The 22,771-nt window shown below is 41.6% G+C and overlaps 1 protein-coding gene across 5 annotated transcripts in view; it reads right to left on the bottom strand.

The window, feature by feature from the left end:
* atp9b (ATPase phospholipid transporting 9B) overlaps window positions 1–22,771 on the bottom strand; it is a 36,207-nt gene that overhangs the window by 11,225 nt on the left and 2,211 nt on the right. For 4 of the 5 annotated variants that reach the window (XM_046417421.1, XM_046417423.1, XM_046417422.1 and 1 more), the window contains 14 exons: window positions 21,875–22,048; window positions 18,850–19,000; window positions 17,751–17,864; window positions 16,967–17,075; window positions 16,241–16,299; window positions 15,452–15,503; window positions 13,645–13,739; window positions 12,251–12,331; window positions 10,450–10,525; window positions 8,678–8,754; window positions 5,766–5,926; window positions 5,490–5,632; window positions 3,789–3,901; window positions 1,125–1,376 (listed from right to left, as the gene is read on the bottom strand). In XM_046417421.1, the coding sequence (XP_046273377.1) occupies window positions 1,125–1,376; window positions 3,789–3,901; window positions 5,490–5,632; window positions 5,766–5,926; window positions 8,678–8,754; window positions 10,450–10,525; window positions 12,251–12,331; window positions 13,645–13,739; window positions 15,452–15,503; window positions 16,241–16,299; window positions 16,967–17,075; window positions 17,751–17,864; window positions 18,850–19,000; window positions 21,875–22,048 (1,657 nt within the window). Of the gene's footprint in view, window positions 1–1,124; window positions 1,377–3,788; window positions 3,902–5,489; window positions 5,633–5,765; window positions 5,927–8,677; window positions 8,755–10,449; window positions 10,526–12,250; window positions 12,332–13,644; window positions 13,740–15,451; window positions 15,504–16,240; window positions 16,300–16,476; window positions 16,838–16,966; window positions 17,076–17,750; window positions 17,865–18,849; window positions 19,001–21,874; window positions 22,049–22,771 lie in introns of those variants that run through there. The other variant, XM_046417426.1, reaches the window with a different exon arrangement.

Here is a 22,771-nt window from a genome sequence, read left to right as displayed (position 1 = left end):
ACATGTCAACGGCCTCCAAGTGGGAAGATTAACTACCCTTCAATATTTATTAAAAACATGTCTATAAACAAATACTGAAGGGAACAGATCAATAATCTTTCCCTGTCTTACCAGTATTCGGTTATCATCAGCATATTCTTGGATTGAACTCCAAAGTGCGATTAGAAATAATAAATATGAGGCCTAGCAGCAACTCGAGTCATGGCTTACACGGAGAAACGGCCTGAGGAAGCTGTGCTGATGGTTTCTGTTGTGCATTTTTCCTTCAGCCGGAGCAGTAAATCCTCAGGAAGCAAATACAGACGATTAAATAGCTTAACCTCTACGAGGGGTTCACGACCTCTGACTTTCTGATCATGAAATGACTATCATGACAAACCAGGGTTATTTAGGATCGGCAATAAAACATAAGAACAGACAGGAAACTGCACAGAGGGGCCACATAAGGTTTGCTTCCAATAATCTGCCACGCTTGTTCTTTCCTGAGGGGCAAGCGAGTATAAAACCATATCTGGATTTAATCCGAGACATTTAAAATGACAAGAGCAAATGGAGTCCTGGAGAGGAAAACCATTTGTCAAACTTTAACAACTGTCAACAACATACGATCTCCGGATGGGTTCTGGTTGTTTACGGTTTGTCTGGTCTGAAGGTAAGCATTAAAGATTTAAATTAAAACAACAGATAAAACATCTATAAATTCTTAACAAAAATCAAAATCTGTCAGGTATGTAAGAACCATATTTCTGATGTATACTGATGTTAAAACAAGTCTGGCTGGAGTGTTCAATATATTGTGATTTTTAAAGCGTTTCAGTGAAGAGAAAAACATTCAAAGCTGATGATCAGGGATCTATAAAACCGTTATGCAAATGTGTGTGTGCCATTTTCAGACAAAAGGAGCTTCCAACTTAGCCAAGCAGCTCAAAGACAGACATCCAAATGTGTGTCTGCCACACGATGCTTACAACTGCTAAAGCCTACTGTCATCATGTAACATAGTAGGCTGCCTTCCTTATAGTTCAGCCATGTGTCATGTGTCGAATCCGACAAATGTTTTCTTTCTTTTTGACTTCTGCTCGAGTCAGAAGTATCAAAAAGTCCTGACTGTATCTCATGTTTACCTCGTCAGGGCTGGAGGCCTGATACGTGCGGTTGTCATCACTGAAGTCCTGGTCTGCCTCAGCAGACTCCGTCTCTCCATTCACGCCGGCGTGCGACTCGTAGACGGGCGTGACGTTGTGGCACAGGGCGATGGCCTTCACGGCCTCGTGGATGCGACTGTTGACACTCTTGCGGACTTTGGGGCCCGACGTCTGGGTCTTCTGCGATGGGGTGGAGCCGCTGGTGCTGCCGCTGGAGGGCTGGGAGGTCACCTGACATCACGATAAATAATGTAAGCCGACGAAAAAGTATTTTAATCGTTTATATTTGTTAATATATAATAATAGTTTTATCACATCCAAGTCATGGGGATGGTGGACTAAAATTGGCAAGCCCCTAATTACATCCTGCTGTTAATTAATTTCTCACTTTCACAGTCTATTTCTACAAAAGTTAACTAGAAAAACTGATGATTAAATATGATTACCAACTAATACACATAGCAGTTTAAAAACTAGATGAAATATAATTAATGATGTTTTCAGGCCTAGAAACAGTATTCTAAATGTTAAGAGGCTGCAGTTATTCCCTCACTACAGGATTCCTGCTCATGGTAGACATCTAGATCTGATCCAAGACTCACAGCCAATTCACCCCGACACCCCTTTTCAAGTTAAATGACACGGTGAGAGGAAGCGGTCTGTCACCGTCTTTGTCGTGTCATATCTGCTTCGAGGGTCTTTTATGTTTCCCGCTGTCAGCCGTCAGTTTAACTGGGCGGAGACGAGCGAGCAGGCAGGCGGCCCACAGTGCCAGCTGCGTTTGACAGGAGCGATGAGCTCTACTGAAGCGTTTGATTTTAGCTTATTATTGACCTTCAGTCGTGACAGGCAGGGAAGGACGTGCGATGGGGAGTACAGTAAGGACACAACATGACAATCTCCATCAACAGGGAGATCAATGGACAGATCAATGGACAGACGATTAAGTTATGTTGTCGGACAAGTTAAGGGTCTGAGCTACATGTGTAATTAGACAACAGATCTGTGTAAACATTTACAAACACCAGAAGAAGACACACTAATGTTGTCTTAATAAAAAAAACAAATGATGTTATATAATAAATATTATGTATTTTAAAAGCATCTACAAATGGGGTCGGTGTTGCTATTTGGTGTTGCATCACTATCACGAAAACTGCAATTAATTTTGATGATGATGGTTTAAAGCGCCATCAGCTGCATCAGAGCTGCAACAAATAATCGATTAGCTGACTGACAGAAAACTAATCTGCCAGTATTTTAAGAATAAAAATACTTGTTTCCGTTACTGTTAGAAATCACAGCTCATCACATGATGGGTATTTGTTGATATTCTTAAAAATTTTACAGCTGAACTCTAAACTGATTTGTTGAGGAAATAATGAAAATAACAGCTGCTATTTGCTGCCCCAGTCTGGCAGGAATAATGTTTAAAATCATAATAATAATGATTAAAACAGCAAAGGCTTCCTGTAATCACGTCAGCGTGACGGTAAAGAAGCGGTTACAGAGTAAAAGTCAGCTGTGCAGAGACGCCGCCGCCGCTGCTCTGCCCCGCTTTCGGGCTGCGCGGCTCCAAAAAGACGAGTCATTTTTCATTAGCTGAGATTACACACGAGGGTGTGGGGCAGATGGTTTCGGTGTCGGCCAGCTGTTTGGAGCTGGCTGACAACGAACAATATCATTCTGTCAAGACCGCAGCCAGATCTGAGCCACCCAGTGAGGAAAACACTTGCTTACAGTATGGGGAGTCGCTCTGGGACACTCCATGATGAAAAGAACAATATGGGCTTCTTTCCTGGAAAACTTATGCTTAACTGAATATAAAAACTGATTAAAATGATCCACAGGGAGAGGTGGGAATAAGCAGGAAAAACACTGAGTGAATTATGGTCCATATTTTTATGGCAGTGTAGCCACACCCCTATTGTTCAGTGTTACATGCCGGAACATCTAGATTTTATATCATTCAATGGAATTCATGATGAAAACAAAAAGGAAAAAAACAAAAAGTAAAGCTACATCCAAAGTAGAATCACACCTAAATGACAAGATCAAAGTCAAAGTAAAAATGAAGAATCTAAGTGGATTTCAGGACTGAATAATCTGTGTTCTGTAAGAGCATTTACATAAAAAATTGCAGTTTTTTGGTGTTTATGTGAGGATGACTAACGTGTGAATCACCTCTCTGTATGACGCAACACGATTCAACAACAGCAACAAACGCTACAGCCACCAAAATGATTGAATGATTGAATCAACACTCATATAAAACAGTTTCAACGACGTAGGATTTATTGCAGGACTGTTGTATTAGACTGCAATCAGTTTTAGCTAAGTGCACCTAATAAAAACGGTTAGCAAACGTATATGTTACCATCAGGATCCCCTCCATAATACTGTTCTGCTTCCTGCTTCTCATAGGTGAAAATTTTTTCTGTCTTATAATACTGTAAACTGAATGTCTTTTGGGTTTGGGACCATTAGTGAAGACAAAACAAGACATCTGGAGAAGTCTTCACAGGATCTGGAAAATGATCATGGACTTTTTTTTCAATATTTTATAATAAAAAAAAAAGATGAATTGAGAAAATGATCTTTACACTTATACACTTACTACACTTGAACGGTGATGAATCTCACCTGTGCATATGACTGAATTATGTGGCTCTGGATCTCATCCATAGTGTCAGTGCCATAGGATACTGTTCCCAGGTGCAGCCTCTTGAAGACCATTTCGTTCTGTGTCAGAGTGCCTGCAGTTCAGAAGACAGCTTAGATGTTACAACACAACAAATCTGAAAGAAACTGGACCAAGACAAAGTGCTGCAAGTGGGCAAAGCGGGGACGTTTTACAGTTGAATTTCAAATTAATTTTTCTTAGTTACTGCCCAACATATATACAATATACTGTGTTTTCATTTCAGCATTTGTAGGAAACAGGTCAGCTGTGTGAAACTGTCAAGGACAAAAATGCATCACAGGTGTCTTAATCAGACAAGATAAGAAATATTTGAAGATATCCAACGTCTCTGAAAGCACACACACACACACACACACACACACACACACACACACACACACAGAGGACAGCATTTGTCCTCAGACCACTGCCTGTAATGCGTCATGAGACCTGCAGGGTGGCGTGACCGCCTTCTCATTGGCCTAATCTCATTACCAATATGGACCGTGTGTCTCCTCTGAACAACAGACAGGACACAACGCTGCATACAAAACGACAGAGTGAACGTTCAGACGCTAAGAGAAAAAATAAGAAAACTCTGAAAACGAGGCAAACGGCCTTGTTTAATGGATGTCAGTTGGTGGGATGACTGCTGATAGAGCTGATTGGAGGGCATCCGACTTCCAAAAAACACGAGGGCCACAGGGTTAACTGATTCTGGATTGGATTGATTGTTTGTTCTTCATTCCGTGTGCTTTAACTATACCTGGATAAAGCTGGATAAATAGGCTCGGCTGCTAATCTGTTCCCACCTGATCAGCAGGGTAAGACAAAGAAGCATGTTAAGACCACCGCAGGAGTTTATCACTCTGACACACTGTCTAGAATTAGTAAAGGGCAGCTGTTTGTTTTTAAAGGATCACACCGTGATTGTTAAATAAGGGACGGAGCCCTGAACAACACATGGAAATTTTAGCTGAAACTTTTGCCCTCAGCTCTTGTCTTGACAATCCTAAATCAGACTAGATTTTAGGCTTATTGTGTTCACGTGAAATAATGATGCATCAGTATATTAGCTCTTTGCAGTTTGCAATGACGAGTGACTGCTTCTCAGGCTCCGTCTTGCAGGAAATTCTCATCCCTGAAGATTTTTGGTAATTTATTGTGCGTTTTATTTCATTAATTTTGTTTTATCGTGCGCTTCTTCCTTTAAAACACCATCTCAGTGGAACATTAGGTTCCACATTTTTATTACAGCTCTTTTGAGTATTACTGGACTCCACAGGACAGAACTCGATATGCATTCATGTCTGGCACAGTGTAACGTATGCATGCTTACTAATGCAGTCGTGATCAAGGGCTCAGTGTGGCCTACTCCTCTTGAAAAGACTCATTCAGGGTCTGATGGAGCATAAAACTGGGCAATGCACTCCGTAGTGTTTTTTGCAAATTATTGCTAAACATAAAAAGCTACAGTATACACATACAATATTGTCAGCCTGTTTAGACAAATACAGATCTTTCATGCCATAATTCTGCGACAGGATTCTGCTACCACACACAGGTTAGACCAGTTGACCTTTTGAAGTGAATTATAATTATAGTTCACCAAAAATTTACAGTAAATGTGATGTATTTCTACTGTATGTTTGGACACTTACCGGTCTTGTCTGTCAACAGATAGACTAGCCGGCCAAGTTCTTCTGGGATGGTACTGGTTCTGACAACAGTGCCGGGGATGTTTTCATCTTTCATGATCATCCAGCCGTACGCCGACTTCCCCATGTCCAAGTTTACACGCAAACTACACACGAGAAAAACAAAGCTGTAATCTGAAGAAACCACAACAGTGAAGGGGTGAAAGTGACGCAAACTTGGAGATTTTCAGATTTAATTCAACAACAAATAATTACTACAAAAAGGAGGGGAAGAAGTACCTTATGGGGATAATGTAAGAGAAAAGCACGACGAATCGGAGGAGGTTGCGGATCCAAGGGCTCACGAATCCCTGCAGCGCTACCATGACAACAGAAAGAACCACCTGGGCCAGGAAGAGGGCCTTGGTGAGGCGGTTCAATTCCAGGTCTAATAGGCCGACCTATTGGGACAAGAGGTCAGAGGACAAATAAACAGATATCAACAGTACTGTCCTCTAACCAGGTCAGAGCACCAAATAATTTATTTCCAGCCTCTTTTCCGTAGTTTGAGGACAATTATGTTTTGGTTCACCGGGAATCACACAATAACTTTCAGCATTTAGTCCAAACTGGAGACTCAGAGACAACAACTTATTCCTTCTCTGACAACTTCTGCTAACTTTCCCATCTGGCCCCAAAGCCTGATCATATGCTACACAGGGAGAAAAACAAAACCAATGAAAGACATTCTTAATGCAGGCTTTTATCATGCAAACTGTGTGTACGACAAGTTTATTGGTGGCCCTGTTTTGTGGTAAACTACAATCTGCGTTGTTGCCATGTTGGAGTGTTGTCCTTGAATGCAACAGAAAGTCAAAAGGGCTCAAAAATACAGTTCCATATTGTCACCGCTCTCTTGGAAAAGAAAAAAAAAAAAAAAAAAGACAAAAAAGCGGGTCAGAGATGTCTTTTATTTTTCGAGTGTATTACCCAGCCAATGGAGCATGTGGGAAAAAGATGTCAAATAAAGAAGTGCCCTTCCCCTTTCTGGCAGCGCTCACAGCAAAGCCCTGTACACAGAGGGCTTTCTTCTGACGCACCACGCTTACAAAAACAGCAGAACATAACATCTCTCCTCCTTCAAATAAAAGGGACTGCTCTGAAAAGGAGGGGAGGGTGCAAGCATGTATAAAAAAAAGCAAGCAAAATTCCTCCACAGCCTTAAACCCCCACCAAGCCCATTCCCCTAAGGACTGGCAGAGCAGGGAGACCAGTGTGACTGATTTATCAGTCGCTGTTAAAACTCCCAGCAGCCGAGTGTGGAGAAGGGGAGCGAGCGGGCGGGTATGTCCCCACCCTGCTGCCTCACTATATGGTTCATGGTTGAGCTATTGAGAAAAATAGGGGGTTTGGGTGGATTAAAATGAAGAAAAATTAAGACAGAGAGCACAGTGCATGCCTGAAAAGCAAAGGATCCCCTTCTGCTTGAACAATGGCTGGTCTAAATTTTCCAAGCCTTGCCCGGGATCAGATGAAGTCATTATTCATTCAGTCAAGGGTGGGGAGGGGGGACGGGACTCAATTACCTCAATCTAAAGATGCTATCAATGAATAAAAAAGTGCATATTTTACTCCATTCATCTCCAAGCCATTAAAAGTGAAAGGAATGATTCGATCTGCCTGTGTGGCGAGTATTTGAGTGTGTGTGTGTGTGTGTGTGTGAAATCTGACGAAGAATTGCAGCCCCGGGACATGAATATTCATCAAGTTAAAACCAAAGAATATCAGTCATTAAGTGGTGTGTTGTTCAGTGTTTGAAAATAAACTGATTCTTGAGATCTTTGTAAACAACTCTAAGCTTCACGGCCTGAGAGACGTGCGAGGAGAGCAGAGTGTTGGCACTTGGATATGTGCTTCAAACAAATCTTTACTGAAGTGCAGCCTCTTGTCAAATGACATTGTTCTGTCTCTTTACTCAGACAGAGGTCTGTCTAACAACACTGAGACAAAGAGTGAATCTATGGCTGACGTCCTGTCAGATTGATCAAGTGCAGGCATTGTCCTGGCCGGTGTCACAACAGATTATATGAGGCCAAAACGTTCTTGCGACTTCAGCCACACTGTATCGACTTTCTCCCCCCAATCTCCAGTCTCCATATTGGCACTTCTGACATCATCTCCTTGAAATATTGAATTCCTCTCAACTGTCGAGCTTACACAAAACAGTGGCCCCCGTCGTTCGACCGGCCACATCAGTGCTCTTTATAAAAGATGCTGGTGTCAAAACTGTGCTGCGGGGGGGGGGGGGTTGTAGGTGATAACTTTGTGTATAAAAGTCAGCCAAAAACTGCCTGCTCTGGGATCCCGCTGACGCCCGCCTCTATCAGCTGACCCGTGTTTATCTACCGCAACCATCTTCCAGTTAAAATCTTATATTTAGAATCAAATTTTCATTAATCTCCTCAATCTGAGGACAAAACGCTCAATGGGGATTCTGTGGGATTAACTTTCAGATGAAAATGTCATTTAAATCCTTGGTTAGCTAATTTTCCCTTTGGTTAATTAGCAACCGGCGCTGACCTTTAGCATTGACAGGTCCAACTTTATCTAGAAAGTCAAGGTTAAAAAACCACCTCGCCAAAGTGATTGATTGGCGATTAGAGGCAGGGGAGAAACGGCGGCATGAGGGGAACTTGGGACAGCTTTTACTTTGTGTGAGGTGTTTCACCCTCTGCAGCTTTTACGAAACATTTATGTTCACGCTAGCATCACCTGGCGGGCCTTTCATAATTTTGAGTTTGTTAATGCTTTGAAATTTTTTCGAAAAATGTACAAACTCCCCAGATCTGCCAAGATATATTTATATATTCTTCATATTTTTTCCCAACATCAAGAAAAAATAAACTTATGGGAGAGCTACTGGAATATCTTTGTGTTTTCAGAGAACACAAGGCATGTGAAGATGTCATGTTGGACTTTGTTTGAAATTGTCAAGTGCTTTTTCTGACATTTTATTCATTTATTGCAAAACTATTAATCAATAAAACAGGAAATTTATCGGCAGATTAACAGTATATTAAGATGACATACTCTCCTCCCAGTTATAAAATCTGATATAACACGACATGAAATGCATCTCTAACAAAAAACTAGGAAACAAATCACACAACCTTCCATCTTTCCGACAGAAAGACAAAAACTGAAGTACTCACCTTGTTCTTGGCGTAGGACGTGTTCAGTACACTTCTGGTCTCTTTGCCCGTGTAGATCACCACGCCTATCACCGTGCCTGCCAAGGAGCGAGAAAAGGAAAGTAATGCTGCTCATTAACTACACCCCACCCCCACCATCTCACACACACCACACACACATGGACACACACTCATCTTGGTCAAGTAAGATGAACTGCATGAGAGGAAACACAATAAGGCTGAGCTGAGGCAGTTTTGTCTCATTGCCACTCAGGCCAACAGACAGGAGTTTAATACGCTTAGACTCTCAGGGCCTTCAGCCACCCTATGGAAGCTCATAAAACCTGATCGATACGCTGCCATCTTTATTTGCCAATTCATTACGGTGGCCTTATTACTAAGGATTAATGAGTCATTAATATTAAATGAGCTTAATGGAAGAGCAAAGGCAATAATAAACCTAAATACAGCCCCTGAAATCCCCAAACTATAAAACTGGCAAGAAAGAAACAAGGCGAGGAAAGTGAAGTGCAGGCGGAGAGAGAAAGCGAACACCGCTTCCAGGACCTGAGGAGGGAGGTGATGAATTGCTCTGGTTGACTTCTAACTTCAGAAATATCGAGCGGTGTGACAAATTGTGTGCGGCTCAGCGTGCACCGGGGTTTCAATTTGAATATGCGAACAACTAATTCTCTCATCACAGCTGGACTGGGGCCTACAAGGGAGTGAATACACGACGATCCGGGCCGGTTCAAGTGCCCAGAACTGCAGGGTCGAGGGAGTGTCTGTAAAGGGGAGGCTCGTGGAGGGGGGGGGCAATGACATTCCCAAGCAGAGATGATGTAAGGGGTCTAAGTCAAGCCTTTTGTGCGAGTGTGTGAGTGTGTGTGTTTGTTCTTCTGGTCAAGGTCAGGCCAGAGGGGAGAGCAACACCGCAAATCAATGCTGTGGCCATCGCTGGGAGAGTCACAAACACTCTCAACTGACACAACCGTTTCTGTGGGGAATCGCTCAGTCGACGCGAGGGAAGATTACCTCAACTGTTCTGCGTTCTCACAGTCCTTCAAAGGAGCTCACAGCAGCATCAAATCAAACGCCTTTGAGGCCAAAAGCTACGAACAGAACTGCAAAAATTAATTGTGTAACTGAGAGGTCGAATGAAAGAAACGAATTACTGTCATAGTTCACTAATCATTTCGCTGCTTCTCTTTGTCATTTAGGATAGTGATTGAAGAGTCTTGACTTTTTAGACTGTTGGTTGGACAAAAGAAGCAACATGAAGACGTTTGTTGAGCTTTGGGAAAATGTGATGAGCATTTTTTCGACATTTTATAAACTGAATGGACTAATGGCAGTAATAACATATTAAATCCATGATGAAATTAATTGTTACTTTTAGCTATTTATCTTTTGTGAAGCACAACTTGAGTCCAAGACGAAGCAGAATCACTGGAATCACTTAAGTGCTTCTGGAAAGCTTTAAGCAAATTTCTGAAATTAAATGTGCATTAATGTGTTTCCATTTACTACATTTATGTGAGTACGTTTACCCTACTGTGTGCCACCATGGTGAGTGGAGGGGGCTGACCCCCGTCTTGTCCTGAACCAGGACCGCTGAGGTTATATACACTCCTGACTGTTTTTTTGGAGGAGGGGCTGCATGTAGTGTTGAGCGCCATGAGGAATGACATGAACATAATGTGTAAACCTGAGAAAGCAGAACCATGAAGTTAAGGTGCTTGACGCGTCTTTGATGAAGCTCAGGCTGCAAGTGAAAGTCGTTATCTACTTACCAGATGCAACGACTGTGCTGGCCCAAAGAGTGTTTTCAATACTCAGACTCTCGTGGATCTGTGGGTCTGTGTCTTCCTACAGGAGGAATGAAAAAAGGACAAACAGTGTTCACTGTAATAATCTTCATTGTGTGAGTTCTGATGACTACAGCGTGGCAGTACGACACACAGCAGAGCAGGGCAGACATGTTGGTTTGTTTGTTGGATTCATTCATTTTAGCAAGATAAGATATGTGGTTCAAACAAACACCTCAACATTGTGAATTTATTTCTGTGACTGAACAACTTGTAATTAGCGTGGTTCAAAGTGGCCGTGGGGCAGAGAAGAAGAACAAGAAGCCATGAAGTATTCTTTGACACAGAAAAAGACCGCTCATTCGCTTAAATCGCTTAAATTAAACTGAAGCTGAAATCGATTTCTAGTGTTTTCCTACATTTGTTTTTTCTGATGTATCAAAAATTATACGGCATCATGGATAACATCTGTGGTGCAACCGGCAAGTTTTATGTGTTTCATCTGAGGACTAATATTTTCAGCTGTGTGTATACATATTGCGGTTGTGGTGTTGAACCCTATTTGAAAACCAAATTGCACGCAAAGCTGTAGAGTTTGCACAGCGAAATGATTCTGTTTGCATTTTATTAACTGTTTTGGGCAACTCTTTGCCACGGCAAACAAAATGTCCCTGAAAATAAAGATTTCAGCAGAACCGAACTGAGGAACATGAGCTCAGTCGAGGGCGCACACAGCTCGACTAGAATGGCCCGGACTCTGCTGTGCCATTAATTTTCACAAGCACCTGACACAGTTGTGCCGACTGTAGCAATACAGTAGTCCCTTTATCAATACTTTCACTAGATTTGGCATGGCGATAGAGGCTCCCTTTAAAATCAGTATAGAAGGTGCACATAGATGAGATTTCAGTGATAAATAATCCCCTGGAGAGCCTCTTGTTTCACCCTCCCTCCTGTTCTACCCCTCTCTCTTAAATAAAGACGAAAGCTGAAAACGGCTTGAGTCAGGAGTACAGAGTCAAGGCTCTAGTTTCGGCTCAAATTGCCTGTCTGATATGATAATTATGATACCTAAGCACCCACTTCCTGTCAGTCCACTCAAACATGGGAAGAGGTGCATGAAAAATAAATGGCTGGTTGCAGAACGCTTGACCGCTCTGACATTGGCATCAAACTACAGTGTTCATAACTGCAGAGGGTCTCAATAAATACCACAGAAACAAAGCCACCATATCCGTCTCAAGGAAAAAAAAAAGGGGGCGGGGAGGGGAAGAAACCCCTCATAAATAGGTAAGTTCATTTGCTGCGGATCTGTGGGAACCCATTTTTTTCCCATCCTGCTCAGACTAAAAGCACACCCTATGCAAAGGAAGGCCACGGAGGATGAATGAGCGGAGGAAGTGCTCGCTCACTAAGCCTGGTGTGTGGCCAAGAGTGAAGACGGGCCACAAAGCCTCCCTTTGTACTGGAGCTCTCCTCTCTGTGGGGGCTGCGCTAATCTGCTATTAATAAAAAAAAAAAAAAATCACTGAGCAACAAGCAGGACGGGATGGATGGAGCTGGAGCTGCGAGAACCTGCCTGTGATGTAAAAGGTTAGCCTGCTGGAGATGACAACAGGCCCGGATGGACACACAAGCTCTCATTGTTGCCACATGTCAACACTACGCATGTGATACACATCTTCTATCAATCCTGACTCTACAGGGGGAAAAAAAAATAAAAGAAAATCTGCATGTGTTTAAGATTTGTTTTACAGCCTATAAATACGTCAACGAGCTACTGTACCCTTGTGAAGTTCCCCTCGAAACTGTGGATGTCCAACTGAGGCTTCTGGGCGTAGACGTAGGCACTGATGGAGAAGAGGTCCTGAGACGGGACGACGTGACCGAAAAGGAGGCGGGGGGAAAAAATATGTTAGTATAAAATACAGACACGGATTTATGCACCTGAATTAACACAGTTATTTTTTTAAAACACAGGGTTTCCTCTTTGTTTTTCTTGAAAGGACAAACTGAACAGGTGTTGCACATAATCTCTGCAAAGGTTTTTGCTTGCAGGCTACACGTTTAGGCTTGTTTTACTGTTGTAGTCATTAGATGAGCATATTAACTGAATCCATGTGATAAATATATTTGATCATGAGAGGGAAAATCTTAATCAAGCTTCAGCTGCTAACAAAATATTCAACCACATCTTGTTGTTTAATCAGTTCTCTTCTGGAAAAAGCTGAAGAGTGGACCCTGAGTTAAGATTACTTTCCCCTAAAGACATAAATGTAAACTAAAATTATGTTGGCGTTTTGGTTTTTTTTTTTTATTTTTCTCCAGTCTACAATTTTATTATTTATTTATTGCAAATTCTGATGCAAAATAGACCTACAGCCTATTTTAGATATTATTAATATTATTGATCATAACAGAAACGACACCCTTTAATTAAAGTTTAATTAAAAAAGAAAAAAAAAGAAATAGAACCTCAAAGAACACACAGAAACAAACAACAAACAATAAGTCTTCAATCATCCATTTCTCTCAGTCGGCCTGTCAAGCACCCAAAACCAGCCTTTTTTTGTTTTTTTGTCGTCCAGAGTGGAACAAAATTGATTGTAAATATTAAATTATTCAGGCAGGCAGCCTCTGCAGCAGCCAGGCAACCCTCAGTCATGCTCAGATAGTGTTCTCCTGGTGAGAACACGGGCAGAGCGGTTAAAGAGGAGCAGGGAAGATTATTTTACTGAACCCCCAATGGAGAGTCGTGTTGCTCCAGCATTTCACAGAGGAAGAGGCAGAACCTCACAATCTGAGTTTGGGAGATGTTCTCAAGCAGGTTAAACGGTGACTACATGAAGACAATTCTCGCTATCTTCAGGTCTCTGGAAACCCAATATGCTCAATCATCAAATGGCTTGCTGAAACTTTAATTCTCTGATCGCATTAAGTGAAAAAAAAGAAAAAAAAGCCCTTCAACTCATTTTGAATCTTAAGTGTTGAGTATCGCCTCCAGTTAAAGGAAGCCGCTGTCAGCTCTGGATTGTTCCTGCTGTCTGTCATCAGTGATTAGGTTTCCATCGCAGCCAGACAACTTCATTTGATGAGCAATGCTTTTAGTGATAACAGAGCACTCATTCACAGCCAGGTTGTCTGTTACCAGAGATTCGTGACATCGTAACGTATCCATACCCCCACTGCTGGTAGCCTTTGTGTGCAGCCAACAGCAACCTTCAGTTTCCAGTCTGTTTCTCCGTCCAGCTGATCCGTTCTGATAAAACAAGCACCTGAAAAAGGACAGAAAAGCCGACAAGGCTGAGTTGTGTCTGTTTGCAAGGTTTGCACTCCATACAGTGATCAGCGTGTTCATGTAGCGACACTATATAGACAAAAGTATTCAATCATAATGCATCAGCATACCAAGACATTTTGGACAATGCTATGCTTCCAACTTTGTGGCAACAGTTTGTTGAAGGCCCTTTTCTATTCCAGCATGACTGTGCCCCAGTGCACAAAGCAAAGCTCCATAAAGACATGGTTGGATGAGTTTGGTGTGGAAGAACTTGACTGGCCCACACAGAGTCCTGACCTCAACCCCATCCAACACCTTTGGGATGAACTGGAACGGAGATTGTGAGCCAGGCCTTTTGGTCCAACATCAGTGTGTGACCTCACAAATGCTCTACTGCATGAATGGGCACAAATTCCCACAGAAACACTCCAACATGTTGTGGAAAGCCTTCACAGAAGAGTGGAAGCTGTCTCTGTGTTTAGAATGAAATGTCATTAAAGTCCCTTTTGAAAAAATGGTCAGGTGTCTATACTTTTGTCTATGTAGCGTATGTTACTTATACCTGCCTCTTCCTAAAATACACAGATACTGCACACCCACTGGAAAACAAAGTTATGATGAAATACCTCAGGTGTATTGAAAGGTAACCACTTGAATCTTATGTCCCCTTGTTTCCCTTAAATGAGCGCACACAAAACAAAACAATGTGGTCCGTGTTGTTTATCTACTTCTTTCAGTGTTGGACTGAAACAATATCACACTCATAAAGCAGAATATTTGAAGTGAGCCAAAAATATTTGCATTTCTAGAGACCCTTGAAGGTGCCGTTAGTGTAATAAAAAAGCACAGTAAATTATAGCTTGCAGCACAATCCAGAGCATCTGCAGCTGTTGCGGACACGGCGGGGTCCGATAAATGTTGAGCAGTCGTGACCCGTATTGATCCGAGGTAATATTACATATGAAACTGATGGATGAGAGCAACTATCTGACAGAGAGGCTAAAGGGCAGCTGTAAAGCATCCCTGGAGGGTTAACTATGATGGAAAACATTAACACAAGGAGGATGATTCATGCTTTCTTTCTGCTGTGATGGCACTTCAGCTCCTCACAGACCGTCACTGAGATGTGTGTGTGAAAGACAAAGTATACGAGACTGTACGTGTGAAAGACTGTATGTGTCTGAGCGTGTGTGTGTGTGTGTTGGCGGCATAAAGACATCAACAACTCCCTGCCAAGGTTATTGGCACATCAAAGATTGATGGAAATGATGTCCTCAGAACATTTCCTCCTGGTGCCCCTTAGAGAGGATCCAGGATCTGATGCAGCGCATTGATTAATTGGAATTTGCATCATCAGTCACTAGAAGGATGTGACATAAATCTTATGAATCACTTGCTTCCTTGATCAAATGATGTCAAAGGACTGCAGGGAAAAGTCACATTTCTCACCCAAATGATGGCGACACAGTTCTCCAAAGTGCCACAGTGCACACAAAGTTCAACCAAAAAGCTTTCCTGTCGGTTTTTTATTTTATTTTGCATCACTATTTGATCTAAGGCAATGATTTATTAATGTTTATCAAGATATCTTTCCTCATTGTGAAAGCTTTATCAATCCGAGAGGAGTTTTGCTGAGCAGGATTTTCGTCTCTTCAGCACTGTCCTGCTTCACATTGATAAAGTTACACCAACACTTTGCCTGCTCACCATTTTTCTCCGACGTTCTCAGGAATATCATGTCTGCAGGAATCCTTTGGTTCTACAGAAAGAAACAAGAAATGCAAATGGCGGCGTGTTATTGAGCACACTGTTGCAAAAGCCCTGTGAATCTCCATGAATAATTAAACAAGGTCAATACCTTGACCAGAAACAGAAACAGTTTTTAAAGCCTGTCCGACACACACGGTTATGGAAATTTAACTTATCCACTTCACGGCAGCAGATTTCATGTTGAATTTCAAGATGACATGTTTAACTGGTGAGTTAAGTTATGTTATAAGTTTCAGAGTTACGGTTAAGCAACACAGTTGTGTTACTCCATGTATTTCAAAAGAAGCTTTTCATCTGCTCACAAAAAAAGATTTTTTTCCTTTTAGAGGTGAAAGAATGTGCGGTGAGGCATAAAACTGTGCTGACAACATTTTCAAAAATACAAAAATCAGGACAGAAGGCAAATACTTAAATAAAATAAAATAAATTAAATAAAATAAATCAAATGACCTCAGACCTGAGCAGTGAAGTAATGCCGTGTTAAATCTTTAATGACAAGATTTTGTATTGCAGCCATTACTTCTTGTGCTGAGTGCCTCACATTGGAATGAGATGGTGTGTAATGCACAGAGGTGTTAAAGCTAAAGGCACAACCTAATTCTTATGTAGTAAAACAACATGCTTTTCAATGGAACTGCATTATGAAACATCAAAATGCAGGTAATATATTCCAAATTGCCTCCTAATTAATAAATGAATGTACTCCTTTGTACAATAAAGCTTTACCTTCTCAACAATGATCAGGTCCCCAACTTGTATGTCTGAACTCTTCACTTGAACTTTACCTGAGGAAAGACGAAAAGACAGCAGTCCTCACATTAAAATTAGACTTTAAGATGTGCTGTGAATTTTTAAATGGCCGCGAAATAAACAGCAGGAATTGATTTCTGCTCCTCGAAAATGACGTCGAGTCCTAAAACCACAACCCACTTTTTGCTATTGCTCTTCACTTTCTCTCTCACCTTCTAACAGATTGATTACCTCCAGCATGATAATGTGATAGCCTTCTGTTTTCATCACTGGTCTGGGGCATACAATAAAACAATGGCACTGAGAGGGTCACTCTCAGTTATTATTGCCTCAATATCCGCTGCAACCCTTCTTCTTCTTCTTAGCGCCCAAGCACACATTAACTGTGTACATGCAGCACATGAGCACACAGTGTGATTGTGAAAGTGTCCCAGTCACAGATACCACACAGGGGGATTTCACCACACATTCAACAAAGGGACAGACCTTAGATCATACAGTCTTGAGAAACTGAGAGGAAAAAAATCAATGCAATTACAGCGAAAGGAATGACTTCTGTTACAAGTGTAGATCCAGTGAGGTGTCGTCTCTTAATTGCATTGGGGGGGGGGAAGCTTCACTGTACGCTGGAATATCCGTTATCATATTGTCAGCAAACAGTTGGAGGGCTGCGGGTGGATTTCTCTCAGTCCTCTCACTGACCTCGCACTGTGAGCTTGCTGTAGAGTTGGGAGTTCATCTCTTTGTCCCGCTGGTACCGGCGCACCTCGTCCACAGCCTCTCGCACCATCGTAACGGCTAACACAAAACTCTGAGAGACGAAGAGAGCAGAAAAGATCAACCACACCACCATCGTTTACAAAGCTTCATTTAACACCAGAATCCACTGGCGTGACATGAGAAGAAACTCAAAAACTATGCCAGCTGCTGAAGGAACTACTGAGTTCCACGACAAAGCAAAGTGTTTGACTTTACCCTTCGAGAAAGAGCTTGATGATCAGTGTAACATAAAGATGGCACCTGTAAAGCGAAATTAAACACCTCACGGGACATAAAGACAGCTCAACAGTCCTAAATGTGTTGAAATGTAGGTGATCTACTTGCTTTTGTTCTGAGATTAATGTATTTTTGGATTAATTAAAGTAGATTTAGCCTATTTAGTATGAACAATGCCGACAAAAAAGATATTACAATTCATCTGACGCCATAAAATCACGAACAGTGCAAAAACCCAACAAACTCCATTTTCAAATAAATAAAAGTGAGAAAAGCACCAAATGTTCACATCTGATTCTGATGATAAACTTATCAATTAATCATTTCAGCTTTAACTGGCTTTGCTTGCAGGTCAACATGCATTAATCACAATCATAAAGAATGTTTCAGATAAACAATAATAACTTCTCATATATAAATATGAACAACATTTGTGGCACAATCCAAGGTGGACAAATCAATAACAAAGTAAAAGCTGAAGTGCGTTTACCAGAGGCGCCCAGTACGTGTACAGATATCCGATTTTCAGCGATGGCACAAACTGGGTACAGGCCACGACCAGAAAGTAGAGATTAAGGAAGAACTTGAACTGCTGGTACAGAACCTGAGAGGCGAGCAGAAGACAAGGATTCAGACAGGTGAGTGGCCACGTCAGCCAGGTGAGTGAAAGACAACAACAGCTGCCAAAGAAGACAAAGAGGATGCAGCAGCAACAACAGCGCAGACGGGATGGGTTACTGTACATGTTCCACGGTGGAATAAGATACATGTTAATGCCGTTAACTTAACATCAACCTAATGGAAACTCTGACACTTTGAGAACTTCTGTTTCCGATGGCGTGTTTCGCAGCAGGGATTTCACATTTCACGTGGCGCGGTAACTCGGTACCGTGTCGGTCGGTGCAGAATAAATACAAGCACAAGACAAACAGGACTGACAGCCACAATAAAAAATGAAGAAGGAAAAGAGGCCAACTTTGTTAAATCACACATATCAAAGTGCCACCTGTGACTTACTGAGGGCCCTCTGCTAATGGGCCATCCATCAACAGGGATCCCTCAGTATTCTATTCATCTAAGGTCAAATTTTGAATAATGTTTGCAATAATGAGGGTCCTGCATCCAGTCACAGATTATCAGAGACAATTGGATCAATGGTCGATGCTCTACAGCTAATGAACCCCCTGACCTTTAGGGAAAAATGCACACTGCTAAACTCAATTTGTGTGTATTTAATAATTCAAAGTGGAGGGAGAAAAACAGAGCCGTTTTGTTCAACATCGATGAGAATATCTACGTCTCTAATAGACAGTTGACATTTTATGGCCCGGGCCGAAGGCAGCCCTCTTAATCATGGAGCCATTTGGTTTTTAATAAGTGAGTCTGATGGATCTCTAATGTCCCCTACAGTGTAAACCCTTAACTTAATGACAGAACAGTTAACAATTAAGCCCCGGTGCATGCTACTGTGCCCCATATACTGTTAATCTGTGAGAAGATCAGCATATTTCAACTCGGAGGGTGAAACTGCCACAGTGGGGACCGTAGAAGAATGCGAGTTCCTTTCGTTCTGTTGTTCTCCAACTCACCCCAGGCACAAAGGTGAAGACGTTGTACTTCTGGTTTTTGATGGTGTTTTTGGGGTACTTCTCTTCACATTTCTCTGGGCAGCCAAGCCACACCGTCCTGGCCTTGAGTTCCTTCTTCCTCCGACATATGTGGGCCAGGCAGTCACAGCAGCTGAGAGGGAGGGGGGGTGCGATAGGATCCAGTGTTAAAATACTACACCTACAATGTTCTTAAATGGCTTGTTTAGTCATTCCAACAGTCCAAACCTAAAAGAGATTTATTTAACAATCACATAAATCAAAGAAAAGCAGCAAACCTTAACAATGAGGAAGCTCTCACCAGGAAATATTTAGCACTGAGTGATTGTCGAGCTCTAAATTGCATAGCTGTGTTTAGTCCTCCACTGTCAGACAGCTGTAGTAAAGCAATGAAAAATATGAAAAAATTGATGCATGTGAGTTTTGGATTTACCAACTTGGTAGGAGGAAGTACACTGCATAACTTAGGGGACAAAATGATTTCGAATCTAAATGATAACATTCATGTCAAGAAACTCCTTAACATTTTTTAATTAAAAAGAAAATAACCCTTTACAACATGTAGTGTTTCAATAAATATTGAGAGTTTTAGAACCTACATTCTCATTAATTTTCTTGTTTTTAAAATAATTGTGGCCACTGAGCTCTGCAGCTGCGCCCTGCCACATCCCACAGTGCAGATGTTATTTATATCTCTGGTCTTGTCGGTGTTAATTAGATTTTCAAGGTTTCTTTTGACACTTTTTTTTTGATAAAGAGGTCCTCTAAATGATCATAAAAGGTTATTATCACGAGGAGGGAATTCCTCTGTCAATTCTGTGGGAGTCGGACACTTTATAAGCCAATAAGTCAAAAGACAGACATGCAAACAAACATTCTGTAGGGCGGAATATGATGCGTTTCTGTCCTTGTTTCCGTGTTGGTTTTAACGCATGTCAACTCTTTCCAACATGCAAAAGAACGGCCATTTCCTGTGTATCTACGCTATTATTGTGATATTATCAAAGGTCTAAGAAGAGATTAGAGAGAAAAGATGGACTGTAGGATTACCTTTCAAAAAGTATTTGACTTTCTATCAACCTGCTAATGACTGCACTGGGGCTTATCTAGCATATCTGATATCAAATGCAAACACAGGTGTAGTGTGGGGGTAAATTACACTGAGGGCAGCCTGATGTGAGCATGACCTAAACTGGCACCTGGGGGGAAGAGGAGAGAGTGTCAGTGTATACCGTCATGCTGATCGACTTGGCTTTTCCACTTTTTAAGCAAGTTGGCATAAAACTAAATAAATCAACTTTGGTTTGAAAAAAAAAAAAAAAAAAAGTCTTGTTTGTGTTGGCCTCGACGTTCTCTGTCTCTATGCACTCTGAGTCCAGTTTCATAAGGGCGATTATTTGAGCAAATGAATGCTATTCAAATAATAAGCCATTTGAACAGTCAGGGCTTATTCACAGTGAATTATTTGTGTTTTATAATCCCACACTAAGCACACATAAAATTACTGGAAAGCATCAAACTGGTCAGCTGTGAAAAATCCGATTTGTTCATTAGTGGGGGGACTTGGAGGGGGGGGATCAATATGCAGCTTCAACTGGAGAACGCACTACTAACAACCCCAGAAAAACTGAATATTCTATGAAATTCGGTAAATGTTAATTTTTGGGCACGAGGTGCTGCACAAACATTTGTTTATAAATGTCACACTTTACTGTTCTGGCATAAACAAACACTCTCTTCTCCTAGCCAGAAAGGAGCATCTTTAGAGGACAAAACGTGTCAAATTAATCATTAACTGGATAAACCGCATCGTTCTGTTTGACCTGAAAATCTTTTTGGGCTGATGGTGCGCAACGAGGAACTCGACCAAAAACATGCCCTTATCCTCTCTTTGCACTTCATGCACAACTACCGGTGCGTATGAAATCCTAACTGATCATCACAGGAATACTTACTGACATTATACTCATAGATTTACAGAATGAATAAACACTGGCAACTTTCAGAGAGGGTAAAGGTCCAAATGGAAGTATTGTAACAGAACTAGTCTACGGATTGCAAATGATGTGACTTTGCTGAGCAGAGGAGGCATTTATTTAGGTTTGAAAACAGCACATATACTATACAGACAAAAGTATCCAGACACACCTCTTTATGGGGCTGTATCTCAGTGTGTGGGCTCAGCCCTTCACTTCCAGTGAAGAGAAATCTTAATGCTTCAGCACACCAAGACATTTTGGACAATGCTATGCTTCCAACTTTGTGGCAACAGTTTGTTGAAGGCCCTTTTCTATTCCAGCATGACTGTGCCCCAGTGCACAAAGCAAAGCTCCATAAAGACATGGTTGGATGAGTTTGGTGTGGAAGAACTTGACTGGCCCACACAGAGCCCTGACCTCAACCCCATCCAACACCTTTGGGATGAACTGGAACAGAGATTGTGAGCCAGGCCTTTTGGTCCAACATCAGTGCCTGACCTCGCAAAAATTCCCACAGAAACACTCCAACACATTGTGGAAAGCCTTCACAAAAAAGTGAAAGCTGTTATAGCTGCAAAAATGTCTGTGTGTGTTTAGAATGTGGTGTCGTAAAAGCCCTGTTTGGTGTGATGGTCAGGTGTCCCAATACTTTTGTCTACATGGCATATCCGCTTACTATTTCTGAAAATACCTTGCATTATTCTTGAACTATGATTAACATACATTTTACACTAAAACTTGAACTGAGAAAAACTAAGAACAGTGTGTTAAAGTTTATATCTGAGAACAGTATGTGGCAGAAAGTAAAAACATAGCAGGGGCAAAAAGCAGAAGCAGAAACTTTCAATCTTACATCAATAAAGTTTCAGTAACTTTTCTCCTGCACAGAAGAAGAACTAAAATGAAGCCGGGACAAAACGTCTAGCAGCATGACACCACAATGCGACGTCTTTGAGTCAGCACACAAGTCATTATGTTGTAAAATAAAAAAATATACAAACAACAACAAGGTACAGGTGTAGAAATACCTCCCACAGAGGACTCTCCACCCTCCCAGGAGGAACCAGCCGAGGCCTCTCTGTCTCTGATTGATTCTGGCCCGGGGCAGCGTCTGATAGTCGCTCTCGTCATTCTCAAAGCCTTCTTCCGACATCATCAGAGGCATCTCATCCAGGTTAGAGGCCTCATCTTCGAGAGAGTATCTGTGAGGACAAAGTACAGTAAAACATCAAACAGAAACTCATCGGGAGACCGCAGCAGATTGTCTTCAGCAGCACTCGTTGTTTTGAATGAGGAGCGATAACATTTGAGTGAACTTTCATTCGCTCGCAATGATTTTCCATCTAAAATGTACTTAACACTCGATTACATTGAAAATTATACACTCTGCATTTATTCTTCTCATTAAAATATGCCCCTCTTTCAAACCACATCAACAATGAATTATACATGATCAACATACAGGCTGTGTGGCCTGCAGCTGGCTCACTGTCAAGACGTAAGAATGAGAGAACACGTTTCGTGGCACCAGATTTGCAAAATCTGGTGGAAAAACCGAAGAAAAGCCGACATTAAAGCTAGTTAGAATAGTTGGCTCAGTTCTTCCATCCTTAAGTACTGTGGAATACGTCTCCTATTCACAATATAAAGGAACACTGGAAACACTCTTGAGAGGCACATCATGTCTTATTCATGAGGTCCCTCTAAAGAATTCAAGACGGTCTGTAGCCTATCAGGAGAAAACCTACATGGGCTCACAATAGCAGCTGAGTTTCAATAAAGTTAAAGTTAGTTTCACACTGAACACACACAGAAAGTCTTAATACACTGAAAAGGTATGAAAACAACTGAACAGAAGATAAAGACACAAATGGCATAAGTTGAGTCTCACATGGTCGAAGATGTCAAAACACAAAAAAACTTAA

This window comes from Scatophagus argus, chromosome 17 (assembly GCF_020382885.2).
Source record: "Scatophagus argus isolate fScaArg1 chromosome 17, fScaArg1.pri, whole genome shotgun sequence".
Lineage (NCBI taxonomy): Eukaryota > Metazoa > Chordata > Actinopteri > Scatophagidae > Scatophagus > Scatophagus argus.
The sequence above is the reverse complement of the archived record's forward strand: the minus strand, read 5'-3'. Positions and strand labels throughout refer to the sequence as shown.